Source organism: Canis lupus, chromosome 11, assembly GCF_048164855.1.
Source record: "Canis lupus baileyi chromosome 11, mCanLup2.hap1, whole genome shotgun sequence".
Lineage (NCBI taxonomy): Eukaryota > Metazoa > Chordata > Mammalia > Carnivora > Canidae > Canis > Canis lupus.
In genome coordinates this window covers 70,131,284-70,149,910 of record NC_132848.1, presented here as the reverse complement: position 1 = coordinate 70,149,910, position 18,627 = coordinate 70,131,284, and the positions used below count along the sequence as shown (strand labels likewise).

At 37.9% G+C, this 18,627-nt stretch overlaps 1 protein-coding gene across 3 annotated transcripts in view; it reads left to right on the top strand.

Moving 5' to 3' along the window:
- PPP3R1 (protein phosphatase 3 regulatory subunit B, alpha) overlaps positions 1–18,627 on the top strand; it is a 65,773-nt gene that overhangs the window by 15,470 nt on the left and 31,676 nt on the right. For all 3 annotated transcript variants that reach the window (XM_072768643.1, XM_072768644.1, XM_072768645.1), the window contains exon 2: positions 17,572–17,611. In XM_072768643.1, the coding sequence (XP_072624744.1) occupies positions 17,572–17,611 (40 nt within the window). The remainder of the gene's footprint in view (positions 1–17,571; positions 17,612–18,627) is intronic.

The window sequence follows — 18,627 nt, the reverse complement described above, 5'->3', positions numbered from 1 at the left end:
CTAATTGCCTAAGTTTTGAGTGTCTGCTTCCAACTCTGTTTTCCTTAAGCCGTGTTATTTTTTTTTAAGTAAGCTTTATGCCCATTATGGGGCTTGAACTCATGACTCCGAGATCAAGGAGATCAAGAATTGTATGCTCTACAGACTGAGCCAGCCCGGGGTCCCAAGCCATGCTATTTTTAATATGTAGTTTTAAGAGCATGTTTTTTTCAGGAATATAAGTATCATGTTATAGATCACACAAATGAATCGGCTTCTTTATCCTTATTGCCACTGGCATTGTTGGAATTTCATTTAGATCTTACTGGGACTAAAAACAAAACAAAAAACAAAAAAGATCTTACGGGGACTATTTCCATAGCCTACTTAATGCTTTGCTCTTTTTGCCTCCAGTTTCTTCTTCATTCTGTCTTTCATATTGCCACTAGAGTTTTTCTTCTGAAAAGGAAATCCAGTGTCACTGCCTTACTTAAAAGTTAGTGCTATATCTTCTTATATTAAAAATTTTAATTCCTTTGTATAACACTCGTGTTCTGATCCTTATTTCTGGCCATCCTTGTGTTTAACCAAGTCAGACTACTTGGTTCTCAAGTGCCTCCTCTTTTTTCTTTTCTTCTTCTTCTTTTTTTTTTTTTAATGTGTGAGTGCTTTTGTATGTACTCTTTCTTCCATCTGCACTGTCATCCTCCTTTGTTCCACAAACGTTAAGATCCTATTCTAGTGGCATTCTATGAAAACTTTCCCAACTCCCTCCAACAATTAATGGCCATTCATAGATAGCTTTCATGATAGTACATACCATATTTCATTGTGTTTGGTTGCCTCCCCTTACCTGTGGGATCCTCTAAAGCAAGGGATGCATTTTTACTCATTTTTGTAAAGCTAGTTCCCATTGTAATATCTCTCATGGAATATGAATGTAAATAATGGATAGGTATAAGTAGACATTTTTTTTTTTCTGCTGGCTTGGGAAGCCAGCAAAATGCAACTAGGTTAGTTATATTTATCGTCTAGGGCTAGGGAGGTCTTTGAAAGTCTTATGAATAAACAGTTACAAAGCTCAAGTGCATTAGCACAATGGGAAAGCTATTGGAAAGGAAAGTATTGATTCTAAAAGTAAAAGGACTTCTTTTATGCTTGGAGATATTTTTATGTATCTGAGTAAATTATCAGTTGCATGTGAGAATGTTATTCATTAAGGAGTAAGTAGACTTTTTCATAAATAAAGGAGACTTAATTTATAAATAACATTTTTATTTACTTAGGCTGATCTAACATAACATTTTTGTACTAGATATATTATAGAACAGCTGATAAAGTGAAACTGTTACTCTAAATCTTTGATTTCTTAATTTACCAAACACTTATATTTGCCTACTACAGCTATAAAACTTAGCGTTACAAAGATGAAAGAAAAAAAGACATAGCTCCCAAAGACTTCACAGCATAGACTGAGTCAAGCATGTGGAAGAAAATATTGTAATACAATATAGTGTATGTGTACATATACATGTATATATAAAATTAGAATACAGTATATGTGCTCTCTATATATATACACACAGACATACACGTGAATATGTTTCAGTAGAGCTGTTATAAGGTGCTAAATTTCTTCTGATCACTCTGCTTGCCTAGTTTGAACTTGACATGTAGCGGCTGTTTGGACATCCTATTACTCGTTTGGGTCACGCTACTCATAGACCGTGTCAAACAATTAAATGCTGAGAGAATACTATAATTTTATTTATTTTAGAGCGTGCATGAGGAGTAGTGGAGGGGGAGAAGAATACAGAGAATCTTAAGCAGGCTCCATACCTGGTGCAGAACCCGATGTAGGGCTGGATTTTACAATCCTGAGATCATGACCTGAGCTGAAACCAAGAGTTGGATGCTTAATCAGCTGAGCCACTCAGGTGCCCTGCTGTTTAAATTTTTAAAAATTAATGTAGTAAAAACTAGTATTTGTATTTTTGGATGATCTGAGTTTCATAATCATTTCATGCTGATTTCTGTGTAGCTTTCTATCCAGTAATTTTTAACAAAGTAGCACATGTATCTGAGTGTTGGGCTATAAGTAACACAATACCCACCCAACTAAATGTGGCCTAAATAATAAGGAATGTATTATTTCACAAACTGAGAAGCCTAGAATCAGAGTTACAGGGTGGTTCAGCAGTTGACCCAGTTTCATCAGGGGCATAGATCCACTTTACATTAAAGCTCCACTTGTCTGAAGAGGGCCACTGCAATTTTAGACACCAACATCTGCCTGCAGAATAGCGGGGAGCACTTCTTCAAGTGTCTCTTTTTATTAGATTGCAAGTCTCATTACAGATTTTTTCTTAAGGTCCATTGTATTGTCTGTATTTCTTGCATACCAGAAAAAGAGCAAATTTCTCACTCTGGCAGTTAAGTGCATCCTCCTCCCCCACTTGCCCTCTGTTGATTGAGAAATAATTGTCATAATCAGTGTAAGTTTAAGGCTTACAGTGTGATGTTTGATTCACGTATGTTATGAAATGATTGACACAATAGGTTCATTTAACATCCATCATCTCCTATAGATACAGTAAAAAGAAGAAAAATAATTTTTTTCTCCTTGTGATGAGAACTCATAACAATTTTCCTATATTTCAAATAGCAGCATTAGCTCTGGTCATCATTATATCTCTAATACGTATTTCTCTTGTTACTGGAAGTTTGTACTTTCTGACCACCTTCCTTCAAGGCAGCTCTTAGAAATTGTCCCAAGGTTACCTTCTATCACCAGAGCCTAGGCCTTATGTAGTAAAAACAACTTCAGTATTTTATTTGGTATTCTGAACAAAAGTCGGTGAGGATGATGTGATTGTAGGTAATGAAAATTAGTTTTTTTTTTTTCCTTTAAGATTTTTATTACTCATCAGAGGCACACACAGAGAGGGAGGGACATAATCAGAGAGAGAAGCAGGCTCCCTGCAGGGAGCCTGATGCAGAGACTCAATCCCAGGACCCCGGCAGGGCAGACACTCAACCACTGAGCCACCCATATGCCTCTGGGATAAAATTTTTATAAATCATAGGTTCTATAAGAAACTTCTGTCCAGAATGTTTAAAGAATTCCTACAATTCAGCAATAAAAAACAACCAATGAAAAAATGAGCAAAAGATCTGAGCATTTTTCCAGAGAAGGTCAACAATTAATTGTCCATAAACACATGAAAAGATGCTCCGTATCATTAGGGAAATGCAAATCAAAACCACAAAGAGCTACCACTTCGTACCCACTAGCATGGCTATAACCAAAAAGACCAGGTAAGTGTTGGTGAAGATATGGAGAAATCAGAATCTTCCGAACATTGCTTGTGGCGATGTAAATATTGTAGCTGCTTTAGAAAACAGTTCTTCAGCATGTTAAACATAGAGTTGCTATATAACTTAAGTTACGGAACCTAAACTATATAACCATTTCTAGTGTATACCTGTAAGAAATGAAATGAAAGACTTGTACATGAATGTTTATGCAGTATTATTTATAATAGCCAAAAAAGAGGGGACACCTGGTTGGCTCAGTGGTTGTGTCCCAGAGTCCCAGGATCAAGTCCCACATTGGGCTCCCCGCAGGGAGCCTGCTTCTCCCTCTGCCTGTGTCTCTGCCTCTCTCTCTATCGCTGTCCCTCTCTCTCTCTTACGAATAAATAAATAAAATATTTAAAAAAAGGGAAATAGTCCAAATGTGCACAGATTAAATAAAATGTGGTATATACATACAACAAAATATTTTATGGCATTAAAACAGAAGTATTGATTCTTGCTGTACTATGTGGATGACCCTTGAAAATATTCTAGGTAAAAGAAGCTGGTTACTGAGGAACACATAATGTATGGTTGTATTTTATATGATATCCAGAATAGATAAATATGAAGAAACAGAAAGTAGAATGGTGAGATGAGTGAGGGAGATGAGGAATGCCTCAGTGGATATGGGCTTGCTTTTTGGTGTGAGGAATTTGATTCTGGTAATGGCTGCACAACTGTAAATGTACTAAAAACCATCTACTTCAGATGGATAAATTGTATAGGTTGTGAATTGCATTTCAATAAAGCTATTATTTTAAAAACCAAACCCTTACAAAGCTATAGTAATCAAAGTAATATGGTATTGGCATAAAAACACATAAACCAGTGGAATAGAATAGAGAGCCCAGAAATAAACCTGCACATATGTAGTCAGTTTATGACAGAGGGTGTGGAGAGGATGGCCTCTTCAATAAATGATGTTCAGAAAACTAGACAGACACATGCAAAAGGATGAGGCTGGACCACTGTCTTACACCAGATATAAAATCAACTCAAAATAGATTAAAGACTTGAACGTAAGACCTAACGCCATACAATTAGAAGAAAATTGAGGCAGTAGTTCTTTGACATCATCTGTGTTGATGGTTTTTTGGATTAAACACCAAAAGCAAAGGCAAGAAAGGAAAAATAAACCATTGGTATTACATAAGAATAAAAAGCTTCTGCACAGCAAAGGAGAGTCAACAAAATGAAAAAGAAACCTACTGAATGGGAAAAATATTTATAAATCCTGTATCTGATAAGGGGTTATTGTCTGCAATATATAAAGAGCTCTACAGCTCAATAGCAAAATGACAGTCCAGTTTTATAAAAAAAGGATCTGTATAGACATTTTTCCAAAGAAGACATACAGATGGCTAACAGGTAGATCAAAAGATCCTTAGCATCACTAATCATCAGGAAAATGCAAATTAAAACCATAGTTAGATACCACCTCCCACCTGTTAGAATGGCTGTTATCAAATGTCAAATGACAAGTACTGGCAAGGATGTGGAGAAAAGGGAACCCTTGTGCACTCTTGGTGGGGATATAAATTGGTGCAGCCACTATAGAAAACAGTATGAAGTTTCTTTAAAAAATTAGAAATAGAATGGCTATATGATCCAGGAATTCCACTTCTGGAATTTGAAGGAAATTCAAACACTAAAAGATGTTTGCACTGTCCTGTTCATTGTGGCTTTATTTACAATAGCCAAGACATGGAAGCAAACTAAGTGTCCATCAGTGGATGGATATGAATGAAGAAAATACAGTGTGTATATATGTCATGGGATATTAGTCATAAAAAAGGAAATCTTGCCATTTGCAGCAATGGGGTTAGATCTTCAGGGCATTATGCTAAGTGAAATAAGAGAGAAGGACAAATACTGTATCTCACTTCTGGAATCTTAACAAAAAAAACCCCAAAACTGAATTTAATACAGAAAATAGATTGGTAGTTGCCAGAGGCAGGAGATGGGTGGGTGAAATGGGTGAAGGTGGTCAAGAGATACAACCTTAGTTATAAAGGAACTCATGAAATAATACAGCATGGTGACTTACAGTTAATGCTATATTATTTGAAAGTTGTTAAGAGTAGACGTTAAAAGTTGTCATCACAAGAAAAAAAATTATGATTGTTCTGGTTACTGACGTTAATATTAATAAGATCTACTGTAATCCCAGGGTCCTGGGATCAAGCCCTGTGTCTGGCTCCCTGCTCAGCTCAGAGTCTGCTTCTCCCTCTCCCTCTGTCACTCCGCCTGCTTGTGCTTTCTCTGTCAAATAAATTCTTTTTAAAAATTGTCTTAATTTGATGAAAATAATGTCATTGTTAGAAGTAAAGTTTTTGTTTTTGCCAACCCAGACTTTCAGAAAGATCTCTACTTTAATAAAGCTTTTGTCGGCAGCCCAGGTAGCTCAGCAGTTTAGTGCCTGCCTTTGGCCCAGGGCGTGATCCTGGAGACCCCCGATCGAGTCCCGCGTCGGGCTCCCTACATGGAGCGTGCTTCTCCCTCTGCCTGTGTCTCTGCCTCTCATGAATAAATAAAATAAAAAAAAAAACTAAAATAAAATATTTTAAAAAATAAAGCTTTTGTCATGTGTCTGTTGCTACTTGAGAGGTGTCTTACAGCTTTTGGGAATGAGATCTTATTCTTAAATCCTTCCTTTTATTAATTGCTTACAGTGTATCCAACACTTTGTAAGGTATTTTTAACTTTTTGGACATACACTCAGTCTCTCAGTCCTGGAAAAATTCTGGTTTGGAAGGTTAATTGGCGAATGGACTATGTTTACAATTTATATAACAGTTGTTTAGAAATTAATACATTTTTCAAAGAAATTACAAAAGGGGATTTACTTTATAAATATAAAAAAGGATATTTTGGTGATAACTTAAAAATATTAGTAAGTATTTTGTATGTCTCATAGAATAACTGTAGTGAATAAAACCAGAAGACTACAACCACTGAAGTTTGTGGGATGTGGGTAAAGCAGTGCTGAGAAGGAAACTTAAAGTACTAAATGCAACTATATTTTAGGAAAAAGTGTAGATAATCTTGAGCTCCCATCTCAAAAACCTGAAGAAGAAAAATTAAAAAGAAAAGCACAATCTACCCAAAGCAAAGAAGCAGGGGATCCCTGGGTGGCTCAGCGGTCTATCGCCTGCCTTCGGCCCAGGGCGTGATCCTGGAGACCTGGGATCGAGTCCCGCATCGGGCTCCCTGCATGGGGCCTGCTTCTCCCTCTGCCTGTCTGGCTCTCTCTTTCTCTCTCATGAATAAGTAAAAATCTTTAAAGAAAAAAAAAAGAAGCAGCAAATAGAGATAACAAATCAGTTGAATTGAAGACAAAAACCAGAAAATCAATGAAATAAAGAGCCGGTTCTAAAGACATAATTTTGACAACTGTGATGTAATGGACTAGTTTCTTGAAAAATACAAACTACCACCCTTCACCCAATATGTAATAGATAATTTGAATAGTCTCTATTACCTTGATACCCCCCTGGAAAATAATGCAAAAACTATCAATTTTCCCACATCAGTGTATATCCAAAAATTTTAAGGAAATTAAGCACTATGGGGAAAAAAGTTGGAATACTACTACCGAGTAGTATTTATACTAATAACTAGTATTAGTTCTTGCACTGTCCTGTCACTGATGAAACGCACAGCTGTTTCACTATTTGAAACTCAGTATAAAAATCACGTGATCACATAATTTGATGGAAAAGACATTTAATAAAATTCAGGACCAATTCATAGTTTCTTAAAAAAAAGATAAAAATAGGTATGTAGGGGGAACTAACTCAGTTGGATAAAGACTATACAAATCTGTAGGTGCCATTATACTTAATGGCAAAGACCAAATGCTTTTCCTTTCAGATCAGTAACAAGGTAAAAATACCTGCTCTTAAACAGCTCTTTAAACATAGTGATGAAAGTTTTACCCAGTGGAATAAGGCAAGAAAAAAAAAAAGATTGTAAAAGAAGAAAAACTCCCTATTTGCAGATGATATGATTGTCTACATAGAAAATCGTGGGAAATCTACAACAGCCAAAAACTAGAATAAATCCTCAAGATCAAAGGAAACAAGATAAAAATACAAAAACCGAGGTTGATCTTGGGTAGAAAAGAGTAGGATTGGTTAGGTTAGATATTATTTAAAAGATAAATTTTAAACTGTGAGATTGAGTAATAGACACTGCTATTTCAGGTCCCATCAGGCAGTAGGATCTTTATATTTTTATGCAGTAGGAGCTTTAAGCTAGTTAACGTATTATGTACCTTCAAACATTTGCTAGGTAAAGGTACAGAGTATAATTTTGACAGCATTTATCAGGCTAGGAAACTTCGGGGTTTTGTTTTTCTCCTGAAATAATTTGACAGGTACAGATGTTACTTCTTTTGGAAAACTCGTCACTGTTTGACAGTGGTATTCTGTGTTAACATTTTTCCCGTATGGTGACATCATAACTAATTTTTATAGAGTGTCCACAGTATCCCTGGTACCAGGTTTGTTGCCATAACCAAGGTAATGTTTGATTTGTATTGCTAACAATTTCTGCTTCTGAGATTTACTGCCTTAAAAAAAAGTTTCATTTGAGCCTGTGTATGAGAGGGCGAGAGCGCATGAGTGAGGGGCAGGGGAAGAGGGAGAAGCAGACCCCGATGTGGGGGCCGGTCCCAGGGCGCTGTGAGCTTGGCCTGAGCCGAAGGCGGGAAGGCAGACGCTGAACTGACTGAGCCACCCAGGTGCCCCTGCCATTTCTTGTCTTGTGCCGATTGCTGTACTGCCCACAAAGGAACGGAATAGAAGTGAAGCATCCTCTGTTTGGTAAACTTTGGTCTCCTGAGTCCACAGGATGCTGTAAAGGGCTTCTTGATCTCCCCTGTCCTCCTTCCTTTACTATCCTCCTCTATATTTAAATATATCTAGCATCTTTGCTCGTCGTCGGAAACGGTACAGCTGGAAGGACCCTTTGAACTCGTCTAGTCAAACTTTCTTACTTCCTTTATGGAGAAGTCCATGTCTAGAGCAAGGGATACTTGTGAACTCCCTTGATAGGGAGGGAGACTTGGCCTTGGAATCTGCTGGTATCAGTGCTTTTTATCTCTTGCTTCTATCCTTTGATCTGTTCACTTCTTTCCCCCCAGTTTATCCATCCGCAGTTTCACACATTGTTTTGTACTTTTTTTTTTTTTTAAGATTTTATTTATTCATGAAAGACACAGGCAGAGACCGAGGCAGAGGGAGAGAAGCAGGCTCCCTGCAGGGAGCCCGATGCAGGACTCGATCCCGGGACTACGGGGTCACGACCTGAGCTGAAGGCAGACCCTCAACCACTGAACCATCCAGGTGCCCCTTGCTTTGTACTTTTGAGAGCAAAGGGTGGATGTCTGTTCTAGAACAAGTATTAAGATGGTCAGTGATTTTACCCAAGAAATTAATAGATTTCTTTATAATAATTCCCATAACTGTGGGAAGTTGGCAAACTCTGTCTTTAAGCAGATGAAGACATTTGGATTCTTTTTCTTCAAGTCCATATTATTTAGTATTTTAAAAACTTACCATATCATGATTACCAATTTGATTGGAGGAATAGGAATATAATTTCTAAAGAAATTTTCTGGCAAAGAAATGAAGAAAGTATTTTTGGATCTCTTTCATCTCACTTTGTTTAGAGTTACTTTGATCCTGAAATGTCTTGATGTGAGAGAATAAAAATAAATTTTGTAGATGCATACGGTAAAGTTTAGACGATTTTCAAAGGGCCTGCTGTCAGAATACGTGGACCCTTGTCTTCAGTAGACTTGAAGAGGGGACAGCATGGCCTTACTGGGCCATAGGCTCCTCTTGGGAACATATCAGAGTGCTGCTTGCTTATTTAACCTGTCCGGACATCCAGATGCTTAATAGATAACTCATTATGACAGGTGAGCATCAAGGAAAGCAGAAATCCAAAGTTCCTTAGTAAATGAACTTTTAAGAACGTAGAGAATCTCCTAAGATGCCCTGAATCTAACCATGTTCTGTAACACGTTGGTGCGTAACATGCCACTTAAACGAGGTTCCTGAAGGCTGTCTGGATTTTTATGTGCACCTATAGAATACTTCTTGCATAGATTTAGGACAGTGTTAAATCTGGCAAGGGGTTGCAAAAGATAATAAAACCGTTGCTGCCCTCATGGAATTTAATATCTGAGAAGGGGACTAAGTAAAGGATCAAGATTACTTAAGTTTCTGGTTCCTCATGATACTGTAAGATCTCTAAAAATATTTTAGAGTATCCTCATGATACTCTAAAAATATGTAATTTGCTACCTTGAAATGAGTCTGTAAGTTACAAAAACAAAAATCCATATACTTGATATGTGAATAGTAGTATGATAGGAAACATTATTTTAAAGAAAGTGATGAGAAACTTATATTTTTTATTTGCAATGTTTTTTCTTAACTAGAGACTTAAATCTATGAGTCCTAAAGTAATTCCATTATATCTGAGACTCCTATTGAGTTTTTTAAAAAAAATAAGCTTTAGGGGCACCTGGGAGGCTCAGTCGGTTGAGCATCCAACTCCTGATTTTGGCTTAGGTCGTGATCTCATGGGCTGTAAGGTCAAGGAGCCCTGTGTGGGGCTCCGCATGCTTGTTCCCACTCTGTCTCTCTCCCCTTCCCCACCATCCCCCTCCCTGCTTGTGCATGCACACATTTGGATGCTTTTTCTCAAATTTTTTTAAAAATCAGCTTTATTGAGGTATAACTAACATATAACAAATTTTAAGTGTATCGTTAACGTCATGACAGTTTTGTAAGCACCACCACAATCAAGATGTGTAAACATTGCTGTCACCTTTAAATGTTACCAGTACCCCTTTTCACTGACCCTCTTAACCTCTGGCAACCCCTGATCTTTTGGTAACTGTAGTTCGCCTTTTTTAAAAGTACTTATAGACCGGGATCCCTGGGTGGCTCAGGGGTTGAGCGCCTGCCTTCAGCCCAGGGTGTGGGCCCGGGGTGTGACCCCGGGGTCCTGGGGTTGAGTCCCGCGTGGGGCTCCCTGCATGGAGCCTGCTTCTCCCTCTGCCTGTGTCTGTCTGTCTGTCTCTCTCTCCCTCCCTCTTCCCCTCTCCGTGTCTCTCACAAATAAATAAAATCTTTAAACAAAAATAAATAAATAAAAGTACTCACAAACGGAATCACGCAGCAGGTAACCTTTTGTATCCAGCTTCTTTCACTGACTGCTTTTGAGACCGATTTATGTTGTGTGTATCGGGTGTCTTCCCTCTTCCTCAGTAGTACTCCAGTGTCCAGATATACCAGTTGATCCATTTGACGGTTGACGGACACTTAGGTTGTTTCCTCCTTGGGCTGTTAACAAAGCTTCTGTGGACTTACATGCACAGATCTTTGCATGGGCATGTTTTCATTTTTGAGTGTCCTGTTAAACTCGCTGATGGGAATCCATCAGACTGTTCTCCAAAATGGCTTTGTCATTTGGGGTTCCCACCAGCAATGTATAAAAATTTCATTTGCTCCGTAGCTTCACCCACACGCGCTATGTCAACATTTTTACCTCTAGCCACATACACAGTGTGTCTGGGTGTTGACCTCTGTTGCTGTGTTACAAATGACCGTTAACTTAGCGGCTTAAAACAGGGCCTGGTGACAGTGTCATAGTTGTGTAAGTCAGAAGTTCTCTGCAGGGACTCACAAGGCTGCAGCTCAGGTGTGAGTCAGAGTGAGCTCTAGTCTGGAGGGTTTGGGGAAGATTCTGTTCTGAGCTTGTTTAGGTTGTTGGGGGGACTCAGTGTCTAGCTGTGGCACGATCGCCGTCTCCGTTCCCTGGTTCACTGTGCGCTGGAGGCCTCTCGCCCTTAGAAGCTGCCTGAGTGCAGTGGCCTGTTCGGTGGCATGCGGTGCGCTCCCTCGTCCTGAATTCTCCTCTGGGTTTGAATCTCTGACGTCCACTCTTTGCTTCTAAAAGGCTGTTATGATTAGAGCAGACCCACCTGAATAATCGTACCAAGGTCAGCGGGTGTGGCACCTTAATTACATGTACACAGTCCCTTTGAGCCAGTCCCTAGGCCTTAGTATTTGAGTAACCGGGAAGAGCCGTTTGCACACCTAGGCCTGGGAGTGTCGTGCGGCGGGGGTGGGGGGGGGTGGGGGGGTGGGGGGGGTGGCATCTGAGAACCCTGCCTAGCACCTAACCATGTGCGCTGCATTCTCAGGAGCATTTGGTATGTCAGTTTCTAAATTCCGGGCATATATATACTAGTTGCAAATATTGTATCTAATTGTAATTTGCATTCCGCTAATGTCTAATGATGTGAAACATCTTTTCATCTTATTTGCTGTCTTTATCTTTTATAAAATACCTACTCGTGTTTTGTCTTTTCCTTTTTAAAATACCCATATCCATTTGTTTTATCATTATTTGTTGCAAAGGTTTTTTTTTCCCCATTGAATTAACCTGGACACCTCTGTCAAAAAGATTGTGTGTGTGTTTTACATTTTATTCTGTTCCATTGATCTTTATGTCTGGTCTTACACTGATACTCTATTAGTGACTAGCCTTACTCTTAAAGTCAGATAGTGTAACTCCTTCGACATTGTTCCTTTTACAAATTGACTACGTAGGTCTGTATGGAAATGCATTTGCTTTTTGTATACACCTTGTATTGGGTGACTTTGCTTCATTTTTTTAGTTGTGATAGTCTTTTGTAGTTTGTTTGGTATTTAGATACATAATCATGTTATCTGCAAGTAAAGGCAGTTTAACTTCCTCTTTCCAGTCTGTATTGCCTTTTATTTCTTCTTGCTTGCCTTATTGCACTGCTGCAGATAGCTTTATCTTGTTCCTGATCTTAGGGAGAAGGCATTTAGTCTTTCACAATTAAGTATATTAGCTGTAGGCTTTTTGTAGGTAGACTTCATGGATTGAGGGAGATCCTTAGCTTGCTGAATTGTGGTTCTTATTCTATCATGAATGGATATTGAAATTTGTCAGATGCTTTTATTGTATCTGTTGAGATGATCATATGGTATTTTTTCTCTTTTTAGTCCATTACTGTAGTGAATCCCATTGATTTGGAATATTAAACCAACCTTGCAATGCTGGGATATTCCTCAGTTGGTCATGAGGAAACAATTTTATGTTTTAAAATTTTTTTCTCGATTTGCTCAGATATTGTTAAGGATTTTGTGTCGGTTGTCATGAAGAAGTAGGAGAGTATAGTTTTCTTTTTTTTAATTTTTATTTATTTATGATAGTCACACATAGAGAGAGAGAGAGAGGCAGAGACACAGGCAGAGGGAGAAGCAGGCTCCATGCACCGGGAGCCCGACGTGGGATTCGATCCCGGGTCTCCAGGATCGCGCCCTGGGCCAAAGGCAGGCGCCAAACCACTGCGCCACCCAGGGATCCCTAGTTTTCTTTTTCGTAATGTTTCTGTCTGATTTTGGTACGAAGGTATACTGGCCTCATTAAATGAGTTAAGGCGGCATGTTTTTTACTACGAATATATGATCAAATTGACTGGTGAAGCCAGCCAGGTCTGTAGTCTTCTTTATAAGAAAGTTTTTAACTCAAATTCAGTGTATTTTTATAGCTGTAGAGTTATTCGGCTTTTCTTTTTTTTATCTTGAGTCAGTTTTGTCATATTCTGTCTTTCAAGAAACTTGTCCATCGAAGTTGTAAAATTTGTTTTCATAACATTGTTTAGAAAATTCCTTTATTATTATTTTAATGTCTCTAGGGTTTGTATTGATTTGCCTGGGGGGTTTACTTATTGACCTTTTCCAAAAAATGGGTTTTTGTCTTTATTGATTTTTCTTGTTTGTCCACTTCTATTTTATTTCTCTTTTTTTTTCTTTGTGATTTCTCTTGCTTTAAGTTTAACTTACTCTTTTTCTAGTTTTTTGTTTTTTAAGATTTATTTATTTATTTATGACAGACGCAGAGAGAGGCAGAAACAGAGGCAGAGGGAGAAGCAGGCTCCCTCTGGGGAGCCCGAAGTGGGACTCGATCCCAGGACCCTGGGATCATGACCTGAGCCAAAGGCAGAGGCTCAGCAACTGAGCCACTCAGGCATCCCTCCTTTTGGATTTTCATGGGTTTTTATGGAAAGGCTTCATTACATAAGCATGACTGATTAAATCATTGGCATTTGGTGATTAATTCATCCACTAAACCCTCCTCCCCTAAAGGAGGGTAGTGGAGCTAAAGTTCCAACCCTCTAATCACATAGCTGATTCTCCTGCAACCAGCCCCTATCTTTAGGTTCTTTCTCAGCTTCACCCCTTAATATAAGAAAAGACACCTTTAAAAAAAAAAAAAAGAAAAGAAAAGACACCTTTTTATATAGTTCTCATTTAAGAAATTCCAAGAGTTTTAGGACCTTTGTGCTAGAAACAGAGGAAGACCAAATATAATTCTTATTATAAATCACAATATATTTAGGATTTTTAACATCCTCCTAATTGAATCCACTCTTTTTTTTTTTTTTTTTTTTGAATCCACTCTTTTAACATTATGAAATAGCCCTCTTTATCCCTGGTAATATTACTCGTTCTGAATTCTACATTATCTAGTATTACTAGCCACTGTATCTTTCTTTGGATTAATATCTGTGTGGTATATCTTTCTTTTTAGTTTTAACCTAGCTCTAACCTCTGTTTAAAGTAGGCTTCTTGGGACATCTGGGTGGCTCAGCAGTTGAGCGGCTGCCTTCGGCCCGGGGTGTACATGGTCCTGGAGTCCCGGGATCAAGTCCTGCATCGGGCTCCCTGCAGGGAGCCTGCTTCTGCCTCTGCCTGTGTCTCTGCCTCTCTGTCTCTGTGTCTCTCCTGAATAAATAAATAAAATCTTAAAAAAAAAAAGTAGGCTTCTTATAGATGACATACAATTGGATCTTTTTTTGTTTGTTTAAGATTTATTTAGAAGACTTCCTGTGTGCTTGTGTGAGCAGGGAGTATGAGCAGAGGGAGAGACAGAGAAGCGGGTTCCCCACTGAGCAGGGATCCAGACATGGGGCTCCTTCCCAGGACTCCGATCATGACCTGAGCCAAAATCAAGAGTTGGATAGTTAACCAGCTAAGCCACCCATGCGCCCCTACAGTTGCATCTTATTTAATTGTAGCTTTAGAATGATTACTTAACATTGTATTATTTTCAGAATGTTTAGATTTAAATCTGCCATCCTGCTATTTTACTTCCTATTTTTTCCACATTTTTTGTTTCTTTTTTCCTATTTATCTGCCTCCTCTGGGTTGAGTATTCTTCATGATACCATTTTATTCATTTTTTTATTAGAAATGGTCGCTCTAGGGTTTAAAATACACATCTTTAACATCATGCTGTACTTTCAAATAACATTGGAATGTTTCCCTCATACTGTAAGATCTTGACAGCATACATCACTCTTCTGTCTCACATTGATGCTGCTCTTGTCATAGATGTTACTTGTGCAGCACGTTATACACTCTAGAATACATTGTTACTGTGTTTGTGTTAAGCAGTCAGTTATATTTTAAAGGTGTTTAAAAATGAGGAAAAAAAAAAGCCACATTTGCCATTTCTGGTGATCTTCATTTCTTGGTCTAGGTCCACATTTCCATTTAATGTCTTTTTTTTTTTTTTTTTTTTTTTTTTTTGCCTGAAGGATTTTCTTGCGATATTTCTTATAGTGCATGCGTATTGGAGCTTAATTCTTTTAGTTTTTGGTTATCTGGGGGAAAGCATTTTGCTTTGAATCATATTTTTTTGAAAGCTATTTTTGCTGGGCACAAAATCAGACAGGTTGAGGTATGAGTTCTAAGTTTAGGAGACAGATGAGGCATTCACTCACTGTTAGTGGAAAAGCACTGAAGGGTTCCACCTGGGCTGGTGCTTGCTGCTTGTGGATGCTGGCCAGCTAGGAATGATATAGATAGAGGAGGGATGGCATCATTTATAAAGAATTGATAACATTATAAAGGTCAGTGAGTTGAAGAAACCTGGACCTGGTTTCAGAGTTCTCCCTGAAACTACCATAGAACCCTTTTTGCCTTCACTTCTTTTTTTTTTTTTTTTTTAAGTTTTATTTAAGTAATCGCTACATCCAGTGTGAGGCTTGAACTCATGACCCTGAGATCAAGAGTTGCATGTTCTACTGATTGAGCCAGCTGCACCATACCCTCACTTTTAAGACATTACAGTATTAATCATTATTGTTAATAAAACACAAACCAAAACAAACCAAACAAAAAAGACCAACCCAACTCAGAATGACAATCCAGAGTATCATTGTACTCTTTCAAGAGCCTCTCAAGAAACATACTTTTAATAGAGTGTGGGGTTTTTTTTTTTAATATTTTTTAAAAAAATTTAGGCCTGAAATATGTGATGCAGTAAAAGATAGGAATCATGGTAAGAATCTTAAATAAGGGGTGGAATAAACAACTCTCTCTTGTTCATTACTATCAAGTTTTCTTAATGGTTGCTATTTCTTCCATTTTTAACATATATTTGATGTTTAAAGTAATCTGAAATTAATTCTGGAAAATTGCAGTTATCTGCTATAATTTTCAAGGGAAAGGCTAATTATTGGTAACAGAAGAATTAAAGATGCAAAATTACTGATAACCTTTTTTAGAGCTCAAACTTATAGCTAATGAACCGGACTAAAATATGTTTTTCAGGCTGTATTCAGTAACCTCTGAGGCTCTGCTAAGTATATTCATATGTTAATCCTATTGAACACATTGCTAGACAGGGTCAAGATTAGGTAAACGGAATGAACATAGGATGTGTGGTATTGATTTTATCACTGAACTTTTAAGAATTCAATTATTTAAGGATCTGTAGACTTTTTAAAAAAGTTTATTTATTTATTTATTCATGAGACCCAGAGAGAGGCAGAGACACAGGCAGAGGGAGAAGCAGGCTCCCTGCGGGGAGCCCAGTGTGGGACTCGATCCCAGGACCCTGGAATCATGACCTGAGCCAAAGACAGATACTCCACTGCTGAGCCACCTGGTGTGCCCGTAGACTTTTTTCCCCAAGATTTTATTATTTATATTAGAGATGAGGACAAACAGACCCCACGCTGTGTGCAGAGCATGATGAGGCCTGGATCCCATGACACTGAGATCATGACCTGAGCTGAAATCAAGAGTTGGATGCTTAACCGACTGAGCCACCTCAGGTGCCCGTAAATTCTATAGACTTTTAAAAGATCTTCATGATTTTTACATCATGTGAGTCTGTTATACTTGGAGTTTTTAGTGTTTTAGAATTACTCCTGGTTTTATCACTAAGCAAATGATCTGATCATTCACCAGGTACTTGACTGCCCTGGGCTCAGTTCAGTAAGATTCATTAAATGTAGACTCTGGGCCAGGTCTGTAGTTTTTTTTAGAGCTCTTTTTTCCTTCTATAAATTTAAATGGAATCCTGCATAGAAAACAGATGGTTGGTTTTATATATTTTATAAGTTAGGAATTCAGGTAAATTATCAACTTGGAGTTTTATTCATGAAATAAGACTTCTCAAGAAAAAGACTTGAATTGGCTGTCTTACTTTGGACCCATTTTCTTATGAAAATTTGTCTTATTTTAGTTGAGCAGCATATAGAAAATGGTTTCAGTGCAGGTATAAATGCTAAGAAGCTCTTCTTTTTCTTCTTTTTTAAGAGCTTTACAGTCCCGAGAAACTTCATTAAAATAGAGGTGACGGGACGCCCAGGTGGCTTCAGAGTTGAGCGTCTGCCTTTGGCCCAGGGCGTGATCCAGGGATCCTGGGATCGAGTCCCACGTGGGGCTTCCCGCAGGGAGCCTGGCTCCCTCTGCCTGTGTGTCTCTGACTCTCTCTGTGTCTCTCATGAATAAATAAATCTTTAAAAAAATAAATAAAATAGAGGTAACAGGAGAAGGTTTTTTCTGAACTTTGTCCCAAATTGAATTCAGTTAGAGCATTGATAGTCTTCAGTATGTTACAATTGGGTATTCAGCATATTTAGGGCATTAAAATATTTAAAATAAATTTTACTCAAATGTTTGTGTAAGTCACACAACTCAGGTCTGTTTGATTCAGATCAGATTTGATTTGTTAAGAATTTTACTATGTAAAATTTTTTTGTATCTGAAAACTGTAATTTATAGATCTGGATACTTTGGTTTTTGGCTTATTTCCCTATGTTTTGGGACCCAAATAACCTTTTAAATAAATTTGTGACTAATTATTATTTCTTTTTTCTAGGGAAATGAGGCAAGTTATCCGTTGGAAATGTGCTCACACTGTAAGTCAGATATTCTTGTTATCAAGAATGTCTTTTGTTTACACATCTCTATATATGTATGTATACATATCAGGTCCGTCTATATATCTATACAGCTAAGTTAGCCCTTAGCTATTTAAAATGGATAATGAATTGACTTTTAGTCTTTATAAGTTATTAAGAGTTGGGAAATTTTAAAAAATAAAGTTGTTCTTTATATCTGCACTATGCTGTAGTTACAGATTAACCCTCAAATCTCAGTGGAGTAACCCAACAGAAGTTACTCAGATTAACAAAGTTTCAAGTAAATGGCTAATTTATTTATCCTTTGGTAACATAAAGTATTTATTGAAGGCAATACTTCCGTAGACCAAGTAGCTATTGCAAAAGAGGTTTCTCAGGGAATGAGGAGTGTAAAAAGTGTGGGTGGTCTGGTCATTTCTGACAGTACTGGAGAATGTAAAGAAAGAAAAATGACAGTTTTAGAAATTCTAGATCAGTCAGGATCAAGGGGCTTAAATAAAAATCATAAAGTCTCTGTGTAAGAGGGTAGAAGTATAAATTGTTACCTCAGCATATTGCTAGAATTGACCAAAACCAAACCTAATTATGACTGGAGACCAGGGGTTGGTAAACTGCCTGCTGGGAGTTTTTGTTAATAAAGTGTTGTTGGACTATAGCTGTGCCCATTTACTTATATTTTGGCTGTGGCTGTTTTCATGTGACAGTGGCAGGACTGAATAGTTGTAACACAGACCATATGGTACCCTAAGCCTAAAGTGTTTACTACCTAGCCTGTTACAGAAAAAGTGTGCCAGACCCTGTTGTAGACTGTAGTGGTCTTCTGGATTTGCGAACTGTCACTTCTGGGAGTGTCTAACCTACCTTTGAAAGACGATCAAGATTAGAGCAGTTAGGTACTGGTGCTCCAGGTGTTACCTAGATCTGTAATTCTTACCCTGGAAAAGTTCCCGTGTCAGTTTTATAGTCTCTTTAGAATTGAAAGGGTTCTGCTCAGAATTGTGCCTTGCCACTTA